The sequence below is a fragment of the Macrobrachium nipponense genome, chromosome 23 (genome assembly GCF_015104395.2).
Source record: "Macrobrachium nipponense isolate FS-2020 chromosome 23, ASM1510439v2, whole genome shotgun sequence".
NCBI lineage: Eukaryota > Metazoa > Arthropoda > Malacostraca > Decapoda > Palaemonidae > Macrobrachium > Macrobrachium nipponense.
In genome coordinates, this window is record NC_061090.1 from 51932573 (window position 1) to 51948514 (window position 15942).

A 15942-nucleotide genomic window follows, 5' to 3' on the forward strand; every position below is an offset into this window, starting at 1 on the left:
GGCTCCGCAGGTATTTACGTATCTGATGCGGAATGTAGCCAGATGGCTACATCTGGAAGGCGTAAACATCTCCCTATATCTCGAAGATTGGCTGATAAGAGCCAAGTCGAAAAAGCAATGTTTGGAGGATCTACAAACAACATTGGATTTGACAAAATCTCTAGGATTGCTCGTGAATCTCGAGAAATCCCAGATGGTCCCCAGTCAGGACTTAGTCTATTTGGGGATTTGGATGGATTCTTGTGGTTTTTGGGCTTTTCCTTCCCAGGAAAGATTAGTTCGAGGAATTCAGAAAGTCACGAACTTCCTAAGGAAAGAACGGAGTTCAGCGAGGGAGCGGTTAAGCCTTCTGGGGACTCTTTCCTCCCTAGAACAGTTTGTTTCCCTAGGAAGACTTCACCTACGCCCGCTTCAATTCTTCCTAAGGAGAACGTGGAATTGGAAAGAGGGGCAACTTTCAGACACTTTCGCGATTCCCTTAGAAGTGAAGAATCACCTAAAGTGGTGGCTGCACCCTCTAGAAAAGAACGAGGGAATGTCTCTAGAAGTTTGGAACCCAGACCAAATCTTATTCTCAGACGCATCAGAGATGGGATGGGGAGCGACTCTAGGAGTAAGAGAAGTGTCGGGCAGTTGGAAGAAAGAACAGAAAACTTGGCATATAAACGCCAAAGAGCTATACGCAGTGTTCCTGGCACTGAAGTTCTTCGAACCAGAAGTAAGAAATCAGGTGATACAAGTCAACGCAGACAATACCACGGCGTTGGCTTATATCAGAAAGCAGGGGGGGACTCACTCGTTTTCCCTTTACGAGATAACGAGAGATCTGTTATCGTGGGCAAAGGAGAAGAAAATTACTCTCCTAACCAGATTTGTAAAGGGAGAGAAGAATGTGAGGGCGGACAGACTCAGCAGGACAAACCAAGTTCTCCCCACAGAGTGGACTCTCCACGAACAAGTGTGTCAAAACCTGTGGTCCTTGTGGGGCAGGCCACAAATAGATCTACTCGCAACATTCCTATCCAGGAGAATAGAGAACTTCTGCTCCTCAGTGGAAGACCCGAGAGCGATAGCGGTGGATGCCATGCTACTGAATTGGTCAGGCCTCGATGCTTACGCCTTCCCTCCTTTCAAGCTACTAGGAGTAGTAATGAAGAAATTTGTAGCATCAAGAGGGACAAGACTAACCCTCATCGCCCCGTTTTGGCCCTCTCAAGATTGGTTCACAGAGGTACAGGAATGGACAGTGGACTTCCCCAGATCTCTTCCAGACAGGATAGATCTTCTCAAACAACCCCACTTCGAGAGGTACCATCAAAACCTCCCCGCTCTCGCTCTGACTGCCTTTCGACTATCGAAAGATTGGTCAGAGCGAGAGGCTTTTCAAACAAAGCTTCAAAAGCAATCGCTAGAGCCCGAAGATCGTCAACTATTCGGGTCTATCAGTCGAAGTGGGATGTGTTTAGAAGATGGTGTAGGAAGAATAAACTGTCCTCCTCCGATACCTCTGCGACCAATGTGGCCGATTTTCTGTTATTCCTTAGAGAGGAATCCCATCTATCGGTTTCCACTATCAAAGGGTACCGAAGCATGCTCTCTGCAGTCTTTAGGAACAAGGGTTTAAATTTAGCAGAAGACAAAGATCTGCACGACTTAATAAGATCGTTCGAGACCTCTAAATCTATATCTTCGGTTGCTCCAAGCTGGAATCTGGATATAGTAATTAAATTCCTTTCTTCAGAAAAGTTTGAGCCTCCCCACCTTGCCTCGTTTAGGGATTGGACGAGAAAATGTATTTTCCTTCTTTCCTTAGCTATAGCTAAAAGAACGAGTGAAATCCACGCCCTCGACTCTCGGGTGGGTTTTAAGAAAGACGCAGCGATCTGTTCTTTCCAGACTCTATTTCTGGCCAAGAACGAGAACCCTTCAAAGCCCTGGCCTAGGAGTTTTGAAGTGAAAAGTCTTTCAAGCTTGGTGGGAGAGGAAATTGAAAGAACCCTATGCCCTGTTAGAGCTCTTAAGTTCTATCTCAAAAAGAAAGAAGAACTAGGAGGATGTAAACAAAGTTTGTGGTGTGCGGTTCGTGATACGAAGAGACCCATGTCCAAAAATGCGTTAGCATATTTTGTCAGGAGCTTGATTACTGAGGCTCATGGCAAATGCACGGATGATTCCTTAAAAACTCTACGAGTAAAGGCTCACGAGGTAAGAGCTGTGGCCACATCTTTAGCATTTCATAAAAATATGTCCATGAAAGACATTATAAATGCGACCTACTGGAGATGCAACTCGGTATTCGCATCACACTATCTTAAAGATGTAAGAATTACCTATGAGAAGTGCTTCTCTCTAGGTCCTTTCGTATCAGCGGATACAGTGCTGGGGCTTGGAACACATACCGATCCTTAAAATTTAAATATTTTACTGTTAAAATTGTACGTAAACCTTCCCTTTGAGATGGGTTCTCGGTTTTCTACTTACATAGGTGCTTGATGTCGCACAGGCGGCCGTTGCCTTTGTCAGTAAGGAACTGTGAGTGTATCTTACGAGCTGGGCTGTACAAAAGACTTTGTCTTTTATATGTACGTTAACCTCCCTTTTGAGACAGGTTCTTAGTTTTCTACTGGCAAGGGTGCTTGATGTCGCACAGGCGGCCGTTGCTTTTGTCAGTAAGGGACTGCGAATAGGTCTTACAAGCTGGGTTGTACAAAAAAAATTTTTTTTTTTTTACCCTTTGTACTTTTATGTGATGTATATTTGTGATTGAGTTATTGGTTGTTTGCAAGGGGCTCGGGGATAGCTCCTTGCAATCTTAGAACTAACACGGGGGTTAGGTTAAGGTGATCGGGATCGGTATTGTGCTCCTTGAATAAGGTTCTTGTCATGTAAGTGGATCAGCACCCTTTGACATAGTCCTTCCAGGATCGGCCAAGTAAGCGGATAAGACCCCTTTGGCAGACCTACAAGAACTCTTAGCCATAGATCAATATCTCGCTGAGGCTCTTGAGACTAAGCAGACTCCTGGGCAGTAGCCATGAAGTCTTCAGTCTAATCAGGTAGGAACCAAGGTTTTAGTTATTTATTACCTACAACGTATGTTGTGATTTCTGTTTAAATCAGTTATTAGCTGTCTTTTACCCTCCTCCAGTGGTGTGAATCAGCTAAGTATATATCTGACAGGTAAGTTGATTGTATAAAAATGATATTGTTATGATACAATAAAGTTTTATACATACTTACCTGGCAGATATATACAATTAATTGCCCACCCATCCTCCCCTCAGGAGACAGATGGTATAGAGAAAATCTGATAGAAAACGGGAATGGTTCCTATTCCTGCCACCCAGCGGCAGAGCGGTAGATCACCTGACCTACCTGTAGCGTGTGAGCGAAATTCGAAATTCTGTCGGCGACGGAGTCTAATAGCTAAGTATATATCTGCCAGGTAAGTATGTATAAAAATTTATTTTATCTTAACAATATCATTTTTCAATAATTTTCCATCTCTTAGGTGCGAATCCACTGGGGAAACGACGAGGGTATAGGAAAGGCACTTGGTTTAATTGACTACAATATTTTTCATCTATTACTGAAAATAATGAATAGTATTAATGTAACTAACTATTCCAGTTGGCTGCACCTGTTCAGCTTGACCCAAGGCCAGAGTACCACCGAGTAACTTTATGCTGGAAGCCTGGGGATGAGCTGCCCATAGCATATTCTACTGGTAACCAAATTTCCTCTCGTCTCCTGTCGTTGGCATCAGCTCAAGCACTACTTAGACTTCCAGATCGTACTGAAGAGTTGCAGTGTCTTCCACAAAACTGTCTAGTGGATGCTTTAATTCTTAGTTTATAATTTTCCCAAAAGGCCTTGAGTTCATGTGCAGCATGTATATTTACTAATATTCACCTTAATTCTTACTTTCTTAGTTGTATTTTTTCAGGTGGAGGAGTTTATTTTGATTAGCAATTACTAACAACAAAAGAGGTTCTTGCATGAGATGAGAATGATACAGTGGTACCTCGACATACGAAAGGCTCAACTTACGAAAAACTCGAGATACGAAAGCAAATACGAAAAATTTTACAGCTCTACATAAAAAAATTGCTCAAGTTACGAAAGGTTGCTGAAAGTCTCGAGATTCGCCCGGACCACCAAGCAATTTTAAAACTCGCGCGCCACCAACTGAGTAAACTCGCCACCATCCTCCCGCTCTCCCATTGGTTCCTGATGCTAGTCACCCCATAAGATCTTGCTCTCCTATTGGTCAGCATCTACCCCTTGTGCTGTATGTATTCTATTGGTAAAAAGATGCTGTAAATTGAAAAACTTATTCATGCAATACATTTAATAAAAAAAAACATTAGGTAAAGATAGAATAAAGAATAGAAATGAATGGTTATTATACTGTTTGGTAGTTTCAGTTGTTGAAGAGAGATAATGAAAATTTATGGCTTACTGTGTACTAGGAAAAGTGATTGCTTGGCGATCGTTCGATACTCGTAAGTGCTGGATGTAAACAGAAGTTTGGTAGCTTTTTTGTTTGTTTGTTTATTATAGTTAATGGTTACTTAATAATTATTTGAAATGAGTACATGCAATACATTTAATAAAAAAAATTGTGAATTAGATATCATAAAATATAAAATAAATCAGACTGCTATCATCGAAGCGAACAAATATGTATTTTTTAGAATTCTTCTGTTTTAATATTACGATACGTATGTTTCATTATAGCTGTCAGTAACTCGGTATCTCCATTAGGTAAAGATAGAATAAAGAATAAAAATGAATTGTTATTATACTGTTTGGTAGTTTCATTACTTGAAGAGAGATACTAATGAAAATTTATGGCTTACTGTGTCCTAGGAAAAGTGATTGCTTGGCGTTCGTTTGGTACTCGTAAGAGCTGAATGTAAACAAACGGTTGGAAGTTTGTTATTTTTTTTTATTTTATTATAGTTAATGATTAATTAATAATTATTTGAAATGAATACATACTGATTATTTATACATTTTATTGGCATATTCTAAGCTTTTAGCTTCTTAGGTTTAGATGTCAGAATCATAGACTAGGCTACAGTAGCAAACGCTAACATAGGCTAGGCTAATTGCTAAGGGACATATGCTTAAGTCCTAATATATGCAATAAAAATGGGGTTGAACATTACATGCAGTTGAATATTACTCAAGTATGTACAGTATTTTGCCTTTTTGGAGTCATATTTCTTCCGTCGGATCGGCGTCATAACCCTAGAAAATGTGTTGTAGGCCTGGAAATATAATTTACTGGGGTGTTTTTGTAGGGCTTGGAACGGATTAGGCATTTTACATGTAAAATGCGGTTTAAGATACAAAAAAATCATGATACGAAGGCTGCCTCGGAACGGATTAATTTCGTATCTCGAGGTACCACTGTATCTGTACTGTATTTTGTAATTAAATGCATTGCCAACAGTTATTTTCTAATATTCCCTTTTGTAAATATTTTTTATTAATTTTTCATACACCTATTTTTTATAATTAGCCAACTTTGTGTACAGTGGGGCCTCGCTTAGTCGCGGATCAGCAATCACGGATTCAGTTAATCACGGGTTTTTCCTCGGACCACTTCTCAATCTATATCACTGGTATGAATCGCAGCATCGAGGGCTTGTCCGTTGTAGGCTAAGCCTTGTCTGGTTCCGGTAACCAGCAAATGCATGAACAGATTCACATTATGATATTAACTGACAATAAAGGTAATAAAACCATTCTCACCTTATATATTATTGGCATATTTTCATAATATAATAGCCTATTCATGGAATAATTCCACATCATTGACATCAACTTGTAGTTGAACGGCCAGCAGAAATGTAAACATTGAGTGACACTTAACAGCACCTTTGCCATTCTTAACCTTTTAAAATGTTAATAGTAGTAGTGTAATTACAGTGGTAATAACATTTAGGAAAACATTACTTTTCAATTCGAACTTCATTATTGTTTTGGTATAACGTAATCAACTTCTCTGAACACTGCAGTCATACAAGATAATTGTCATAGATTATCGTATTGTTGTTTGCGATCGGCGACGAAGCATAAATGTAATTTTTACCTTATATATTATTGTCATATATTCATAATACAACGCATATCTTATATATTATTGGCATATCTTCATAATAAAAAGCTTCTTCAAGGAATAATTCCTTGGGGAATGCATTTTTCAAACGATAAAAATACACTTTACATGTTTACAGCATGCAATGATTACTTTATTTTGATGTGATTACATTAATTTTACAGTATGGTACTCTAAGCAGTACAGTAACTATTTTTTTTTTATCATAAATGTATATTCATTCACGAAAAAAAATACGTATGACAACCGTGACGTCACCAAACCTAGTCTCGTTGGTACATACTATTTTTACACAATGTGAGTGGTTACACCGTTCTACAAACTACCGATGTATTTTTACGTAAGTATCCTCTAAATTCTGTCATAAATCACTTTACTTACTTTTTTTGTGGAGCCCAAATACTACGTATATCCTCGGGAAATTAACGAAATCTCGAATTTTATCATAGAGCAAGATTCACTAATTACTGTGTTTTCTTCTTCTTTTCATGACTAAATGCATTTTTAGGATACACTCATTTACAAATTTTCAAATACACGTGTACTATGAGACAAAAACTATAATACTGATCTATTATTCTGTGATTTACGAAACTGCTTCAATACAACTTTTATAGTTGACTAAATGATTTTCACATTATAACATTATACAAAAGAATATCTTATCACTATCCATGTTTCATTTCTTATCACCATAAAAATATTTAAAATACAAATTTCATTGTGTTATTCTCCAGCTAAGCTAGTAACAGTATTCTCGTCCCAAGCTGCTCTCTCAAGCTATTCAACAGTTACTCTCATCCCAAGCTGTTCTCTCTCTCTCTGTCTCTCTCTCAATGAAATATGAATTACTGTATCATAATATCATAAACTATTATGTACAAAGTTAAAAATAATAATAATTCCATTAATAAATTAGTTTCTTTTAGCAACTAAATTGTTTTCCAAAATAATTCTTTCGGTAATAAACGTGCATCAGCTGATTCTAAACGTAAACAAAATACAAAAATAGATTTTTATTGCTGTATTTTGCTGTTTATACATTAATATTATAGTTGGGTGCTGTAATCTTTACAGTAAATCATGTTTATCATAAATATGTTATTCACGATATAGATATACTATGTACTTTTAGTTTGGTGCAGCAGCCAAATCATGAAAATAGAAAGGAATTGTTAGGTAATTATACTTTTGTTTGCTGATGTGATGAAGGAGAAATTGAAGATAGGAAAGAATAACTTTGAAACTGTCTTGAATTTAGTTTAAGGTGATAGTTGAAGACACATTTGGTGCTTGAACTAAAGTAGGCAGTTATAAACATTGAAATAGTGGTCTTGTGTGGGTTAATTATTAAAGTAGGCCGTTTAAAGCAATTTTTAGGGGGGTACCAGGATAACACGGGTATTTACTTACCACGGGGGGTTCTGGACCCTATCCCCCGCGATTAACGAGGCCCTACTGTACTGGAAATGATCCCAGATACCCCAGTTTCTCTCAAAATAAAGGAAACTGTAGTTAGCCAGTAGTACTATGCATGCATGGGCAGCCATTACATCCAATATTCATCCTGTGTTATTCATGACCTGTGAGAAATACAAGGCTGGGAGTCATGAACTTGCTTTATAAGAAATGGGGTTGTATGAAAAAATTTCTTTTGACTTTATCCGCAAGAAGCCCATTACTACTTATCATTAGCCCAATCTGCAGTTCACAGGAGGCTACAGCAGCTAAATATTTTAAAATACTTAGAATGAAGCATTAAACTCTAAACATACTTCATTCAGTGACTGTAGTCCATTTTTGTGCACAGTACCCGAGTGTCTTTTCACATGTCTGCTGGGACTGAAAGTGCGCTCAAGTATACCAGAATCAGTTTCAATTGACGTTTAAAATACCTGATTTAGAACCAACTTAGGAAAGAAATAATGTCATGATTAAATGGTGTTCAGGCAGCAATAGTGTCAACAATACTGACTTTCATCTTTAAATGCTGATTAATAAATTCTGGGACAATAGAGGTATAATGAAAAATCAAAATTAAGACATTTTTTTATTATTTTCAAGTTCTGAAACCCCAATGTACTCTTTATTGTCACAGATATGGAATAAGATATCAGGATAATTGAAAAATAAACTTGGTGGCTCAGGACTTCTAGAAATACAAGTAAAAAAGTTATACACATTGAAATTATGCCTATTTACACAATCAAGAAGGCTACAAAATTCTTAAGTACTACTGAAACCATTAGGATTATGGAATAAGGCTCTTGCATAGCAAGTACGGATTTGGATGGCATGCATTTGAAAAGGCTCTTTAGTCACAAGACATTACCAAGGTTGGTAATCTACTTGTAAAGAAAAATAAATTCCTTATGTTAATTTCAGAATTTTTGCTACTGTATTCACACCCAAAACCAACACACGACAAATTTTTAATCAATTAGAATTTTTCATAACTAACAAACCTAAGGGCTTAACATAAGGGGATTTTCTCATAGCTAGAGTTTGGTTATAAATAGCACAAAGTTTTGGTTATAATGGAAGCTAGCCAATGGGGAAAGAGGTGGGCGGAGCTCGCCCTGGTTTCTCTCTAGCAGATGCTGTGATGCTTGTTTTCTTCCAGCCTAGGTAACTGTATGAGGGGTGGCTTGAGGTGGGCCATTATGTTGAGATCTCAGGTTTGTTAGTTTTGAAAAGCTCAAATTTATTCAAAATTTGTCATTTATTCATATACAGAACAAACCTTTGGTCTTTACATAAGGGGAGACACTTTTGGTGGGAGGATAAGCATTAGAACCGACTGGTGGTTCGGCTTACCTGGGTTCATTTCCTGGCCAATTGTCAGAGCAGAGGAAGGAGTCGTATGCCTCTGATCTGTTAAGCGAAAGGTTACTCAACAGCCAGACATCCAGGCTGAGAGACAATGGGAACTCCTGTCTACATGTCTTTTGGAAGGAGGAATAGAACATGTAATTGTCGGAGACAACAAAGGACTTGCTTCTGCTAAGGAATTTGTATTGTGTAGGAACAATCAAATACGGCAAATAGAATGGGTGGTCACTCACCTGTATCTAACCAGTTCCAGCAAAACTGGTTAGTTAGATACAAAAGACAAGGAAAAGAAAGAGAAAGGAAGAAGACCAGTCATCCCATTCACTCTCACTTTCATAGCCAACGTCTTTGGTAAGATATAAACTGTCCCAATACGGGCACAGGATGACCTATGCAATTTATTGAGCAGCCACCACCGGACCCAAGGAAAAAGTGTCCAAGGGCCTATGGGCAATTGCCACAACCTGGTCTTTAGGAAAGAGAGCTTAGAATATCTCCATTTCTCAGTGCTAAAATGGAAACCGTGCCAACAAATCTGGAGACCTTAGAAAGGGCAGAATCTCTCCTCTTCAGTAACCAATTGGCAAACATATTTGCCGTTAAGTGAGCCAAGTACGAAATAGTCTTGCCACCAGACTGCAACAGTCTAAGGAAGGTGGCACCCTCGTCACTGTCACTAACCACTAACCATGGAGGCAGAAGAGACCTCTCCCACTGTTGTCGACCATAGGTCAAGCTATGAAACCGCCTGAAACGCAGTAGTAGCGGTAAGTGAATTGTCCCATCCAGAGACAAGAGAATTCATTTGATTGTGAATGTAGTCAGCATGATTAGAGCATAGGAACCCCAAACAAGCCTTAGTTTCTTTCTTGGGCCCAACCAGGGCTTCTAGACCTGAAGAAAAGTCGGAAGTGGAAGCCACGGTCTCTTCAGCTAAGTTGTTGTACCCACAAGTGAGTTTGACTTCTGTGTAAGTTGTCGTAAGTTCTTGAATGTCTGCCTCTAAGAGGAGACTTCTGGTCCAAGGGGTTCTCAATCCGTCCTTGTCAACCAAATCAGAGGGAACAAAAAGATCATTGTTAATTACTGGGGCATAAGCTTGCTCACAGTGTAAGTCAATCTAGATCCCATCTGTGAGAACGAGAGCGCGTACTACGTTAAGGAGATGAAGGCTGTGGTTGGTTACACGGCTGTGTAAGGCTCCTGTTACGTGGAGAATGGTCACGGCCATGTGAGTGCGAACATGGATGGTGGTCCCATCCGTGAGAATGGAAGCTAGTATAATGATATGGATATGACAACCATGGTTGGCTGTGCAACTGTGTAGGACTCTCATTACATAGAGAATGGTCACGGGCTCATGAGTGAGAACATGGGCTATGAAATGTAAGAGGAGGATGGTCCCGATCCCGATAACATTCCTTCAACATTTACTTCTTAATGAGAGCCGCTGTCATCCTTCATAACCATTGCTGCAAAAACACTTGTTCCTTGAGCAGGACGAGCAGAAAAAGATGAGATAACTGTGACTTCTTGTGGAGAATTCCAGTCCCCAGATTTGTGATTCTTACAGCAGAAATCTTTCGACGTGTGTGCTGCCGCACAGAAGTCGGTAACTGGGTGAAATTCGTCAGCTAAAGCAGAAGATAACGGACATATGACATCATAGGTACATGTCTGTGTGCAGGAGAAATAGGTTTGACAAAGACTTATCTAGCAGAATGATGATTGGCTGCAGGAGATGTGAGCGTGAATACGGAGAGGGACTGCGAATATTCTTGTGTGGAGGTACTACGAAGTGTTTCTTCTTCTAACGTCTGATAGGGATGGAACAAACGACAACGAGGAAGAGAAAGATGACGACAGAGGGAGATCTATGACGTCTCTTCTTTGATTTCATCAAGTCCGTCCAACCATACTTCTTTTAAAGAGCACCTTCGACTCTATCCAACAGAGCTACAACAAGAGACTCGGAAGCAGCAGATGTAGAAGGCCCAAGAATGGAGGCCGATGGAAGAGCATCCGTGGAAATGCGGGAAGAAGTCACAGAAACCATAGCTTTGGAAACCGTCATGGCGAAAGACACTGGGATGTGGAAAGACATGAAGTGGGTCAGTAGGCCCAAAGGTTACCCCTGGAAGGCGTAACGACACCTAGCACCAAGAGCTTCTGTGCATCCATCCCTGAAAAGCCTATATATGGGGGAGCTGGATCCTCCCTCACGGGGGAAACTTTCATCCCCGAAAGAACAAGAGCAGTTATGTCAGTTACAAGATCTCCTGAACCCCTCCTTGAATAATTTAAAAGATGAAGCAATAGAGGAATGAGAAGAAGTAAAATCTTCCTGAGAAGATGCAACAAGAGGAGGTTTTAGCATGGAAAAGGTAGAACAAGAAGGAAAGGAGGTGGAAGTGACTGCCGCCATTGGAATTGCAAAACCTTCCCAAGAGAGAGCAACTGATTTCCTCTTACATCTCTTCATGCCAAAATTCTTCCATTGCCCTGGAGACCAATTACAAAACTTGGAACAGGGATTAGACTTACATTACAATCATTAAATCTGCATCTGACACAAGTGGTATGTGGGTCAGTATCCAAGGAGCTAAATAACAAGAGCATGGTTATCACCAATGCCCAGGCATCTTCTCTGAGGCCTGGTTACTTAGATGATTCATGGGTTTGCATTTTCTGGGAATGCAAAAAAAATACACAGATAGCACAATATAACTGAATCACAAAACAAAAACTAAAAAGAGAATGAAAAACCAGAATGCCAAGGCATAAAGTGGGAAGGAAGAGCTATAAATTACCAGCTTCCGAGTGAGATAGACAGCAATAGTCTTGCTTGGAAGGCAGTTAAGAGAGAACTAGCATCACAGTATCTGCTAGGAGGAAACCTGGTCAGGACCTACCCACTACTTTCCCAATTGGCTATTTCCCGTTGCCACCAAACCTTGTGCTATTAATAACCAGACTTTAACTGGGCACGAGAAAATCCTCTTACATTAACACCAAAGGTTTGTTCTGTGAACAAACTCAAATTCCCTAAGACTTGAGTAAAGATTAGACCATTATCTAATAGTAAAATTTCCTTAGAACTTAAGTAAGGGTTAGACCATCATCCAATAGTTCACACTAAGATTGACCAGACATATCCTAACAAATTGACAAAACAATAACCTCTACTTTTCTGTTACCAAATTCAAATACAAGATATCTACAAGAAAATCTCAAACTAAAACAAGCTTTACTGCATTGCTTCCCTTATTCTGACTATTTTACCTCTAATCCCTTTACTTTTACTAATAAACTTCACAAAGTTGTAAATAAAGCTTTGTATTTTTGACATTTGGAAGTCCTGAAATGAGCTTGCACTTAATTTCCATCCACCTGCTCAGATTAATGGCTAATTATAAACAGAACAGCACTGACTAAATACAGCTTCAACAGGTGACCATCAATGTGTAACTATTGTTACCATGCATATCAGGGAATACTATGGTTATTAAATCATTCCCTAGCTAGTTTTCTTTTTTTTACCTTTTAAAAAACTTATGGAATTACAGGCAACCAAATAAGAGGCACTGAGAATTTCCATAATGCATCTTTAGTAGGCACTGACTAGAAGGATCCTCTGAACCTCATTTGAACAATTGCAATTTTTCTGAACATTTTTATTTTTGAGTATGAAACAACCATACAGTATATTTCCGTGTAAAGACGACCTTTACATTAGGTAAATCATTATGGCAAACTTTCATAGACATATCTATTAGTATAAGACAACTGCTAAATTACAAAACGGTATGTGTGTAGGCTAGCTTTTGTAATGAGGTATCTTATGGAATATTCATTATATAAAGATGATGTTATTACAAATGTTGTTTTACTTACTGGATCCTTGAAAATTCAAAATAAATGAAATAATTCCAGTTCTATATCATTATTTTTCCTACATAAGTTGGATAAAAGAGAAACATTGTTTTGTTTACGTCTCATCGCCAATAACAAACAATAATGTGTGATAATTATAATGATAAATTCATATGAAATATAAATAACATGTTATCCTAAATGTTATTACTACCGTAAGTACACTACCATTAACATTTCTGAAATGGTTACTGAAAGAAGGTTGCCGTGAGTACAACAATAACGCCCTGTTTACATATTGTAAGCTGGCCTCACATAGATAAAAGCTGATTTCATTGATATGGAATTATTCCTTTAACAGGATATTTATTTTAATGATGTGCCAATAATATATAAGGTAAAAATAATTTTATGATGTTTACATTTCATCACCAATCACAAACAAGATCATTATCATTTGTATGACTGAATTGTTCTAAACAGTTATTTACAACCAAAACGATAAGTTTTTGAAAAATGAGTATTGTGTTATCCTAATTACACTAACATTAAAATTTCTGAAAGGTTACTGAAAGATAAAGATTGCTGTGAGGTCAACCATAATTCGATGTTTACATTTTGTCAGCTGGCCTCGCATAGATCATAGTTGATTTCATTAATATGGAATTATTCCTTGTATGGGCTACTAAGATATGTCAATGATGTAAAATGCAAATATGGTTTTATCATCTTTGTTATCAGTTTATTTCATCTTGTGAATCTTTTCATGTATGTCGGTAGTTATTGCAACAAGGCCAAGGCTAGCCTACTGATAAACATCACTTAGAATGGTAGTATAAGATGACCCCCAATTTTTAGGGATGGCTTTTAGGATTTAAAGGTCGTCTTATAAGCGGAAATATAAGGTATTTCTTCCTCCTCTTAGTAACCTCAAATGCTGAGTCATTCAATAAATCTGTTAACTTCCAATTAGATTATTCCTTAATTAATAAGGCTTCTGCACAACTTCCTGAAGATCAATCTGAGATACAAAAGGCAACAGTTCAAAACAAAACTTCAGTTGGATAAGTATTGCTCTTAGCAATATCTTCAGAAGGCATCTAATAATATTTTAATGGTTTCAAATGCAAGGTAAAAGTTTTGTACATGATATAATAAAGAAAAGAAAAAACTGAAGTTAATACAGCAGCTAAATCTACCTGTTATAATTACTTGAGCATTTTAAATATTTGGATTATTTTACTGTTATGTACAGCATTTTGTGCACTGTAGTTTCATATGGCTCTGTTCAGAATTTTTTGATGATTTCCCATCTGACATCCAAACCTAACAGACAGAAGTGAATTAACTTGTAGGGTATCTTCTAATGTCTTTGGCATTGATGCAAAAGTATACTTGATTCTTCTAGATGCATTTCACTACGTATATTATAAATACATAACTACAGTGTGATGTACAGAACCTGACAGTAATAAAATGAGGAAGCAGTTAATTAATATTTTGCTTTTTAGACACCCAATTTCTTCTCGTACTCTTTTAGTTGTTCAACAAAACCTGTGTTAGGTCTAATGAATGACCTTTTGGTCTTGACAAATTTAAAAGCCTCTTCATAATTCATACCGTAATATCTCATAAGGTAAGCAATGACAACAGAAGCTGAACGGGATACTCCAGCATTGCAGTGAACTAGGACACAGCCACCACCTACTACAACATTATGAATAAAATCACAACACTCATCTAGGATGTCAATAATACGGCAAGAAGGGGTGTCCAGTGCCTCTTTAGTTTTATATGTGAACCATCCTTCGAACAAGTTGTGTATTCCAGTAGCCACATTAAGGATATGAGTTATTTTATTGCTAGTTAAGATGTCTAGATCATGGGCAACATCCTGAGATCCAAGGATAACACCGTTTAGAATGCGGGTATACCTGAGGTCTGGTTTTGTGTCTACAACAAAGCCAGGGCTGACTTTTGAAAGAGGAGTTACAACTTGGGATCCATCAGCCTTGAATTCTTCAATTCTTGATTGACCATCTGGGGTGGTAACTTGTGTATGGGTGTGACGTAATACACTACGCTTGGCAGACAACTGCTCAGCTAAACTTGCCATTTTTGTTAAGTTTAAAAAATAATCGCACTTTTAAGTTTTCGGCAAAGAAAGTTCTTTAAATTTAACTGAATAACTGAGGTACTGATTGCATAAATACATCAACTGTTTAACTTAGGAACTATTAATATTGGTTTTGTTTTATAGAAAAATGCAGATGTAAAAGTACTGGACTATAAAAAAATGCCTATTAAGTAAAAATGAAAAATAAAAATAACTACAGTATAGCTTGCAGCTAGAAAAAAGTTCACTTACTACCTTTCATACCTGAGGAACAACTTTTTTCCAAGGATCTATAGAGTACTATTATCTTGAATGTTACCTTGGTGAAAACTTTCTTCAAACACTTCTGAGGGATGTTCTACTTGCAACAGATATAATCCACAAGCTGGCACTGGGGAAACTCGTGTGTTCCAGTTCTCAGGTGCAGGGTTATCAAGCATTGCCTGAATACAATCTAATGATATTTTTCCTTGGGCAAAACCAACTGCAGCTCCAACAATCCTACGCACCTGAAACAAATGCACTGCAATTACTCTTTACAAGTTATTTTCAGAAATAAATAAGTACATCTTTCAGGGCATTTGTGCAAAATAAATAAGTACATCTTTCAGGGCATTTGTGCAAAACTTAGAAGTGCTCAGCCTAAGCTAATGACTTTGAAGTTTGACTTTGTGGGGTGTTATGAATTATTTTATATCTGGAACCTTGCCTCCTGAATCTGCAGTGTAGAAATGACTTAGAACACACCGGTAATATTTAAAATAAGGCAGCATTACAAAATGTTCATAAACATTTGCAGTATGCAAGAAGTAAAATTCTACTGAAGATTAGCTTTCACTTTGCTCAAAATATAAATGTAAGGTGAAATCTGAAAATACCAACAAATACTTAGTATGGAACAAATTACAACAACAACCTTTAATAGATGCATTCTACCACAAAAATAAAAATAAAATGTACACAGTAACAGGCACATAACTCGCATCCACTG

General features: G+C 37.8%; 2 protein-coding genes and 1 pseudogene across 3 annotated transcripts in view; 1 reads left to right on the top strand and 2 right to left on the bottom strand.

Moving 5' to 3' along the window:
- Positions 1-5460, top strand: part of LOC135200447 (gephyrin-like) — a 191488-nt gene extending 186028 nt beyond the window's left edge. For both annotated transcript variants that reach the window (XM_064229092.1, XM_064229102.1), the window contains exon 8: positions 3631-5460. In XM_064229092.1, coding sequence (XP_064085162.1) covers positions 3631-3858 — 228 coding nt within the window. In that variant the 3' untranslated portion in view covers positions 3859-5460. The remainder of the gene's footprint in view (positions 1-3630) is intronic.
- A 2707-nt stretch (positions 5461-8167) lies between these two features.
- LOC135200461 (dual specificity protein phosphatase 19-like) lies at positions 8168-14951 on the bottom strand. The gene has a single exon (XM_064229123.1). The coding sequence runs from the start codon at positions 14949-14951 to the stop codon at positions 14343-14345; it is 609 nt and encodes a 202-aa protein (XP_064085193.1). The 3' UTR covers positions 8168-14342.
- Positions 14952-15240: 289 nt separating this feature from the next.
- The window catches only part of LOC135197877 (uncharacterized), a 17232-nt pseudogene continuing 16530 nt past the window's right edge, over positions 15241-15942 (bottom strand).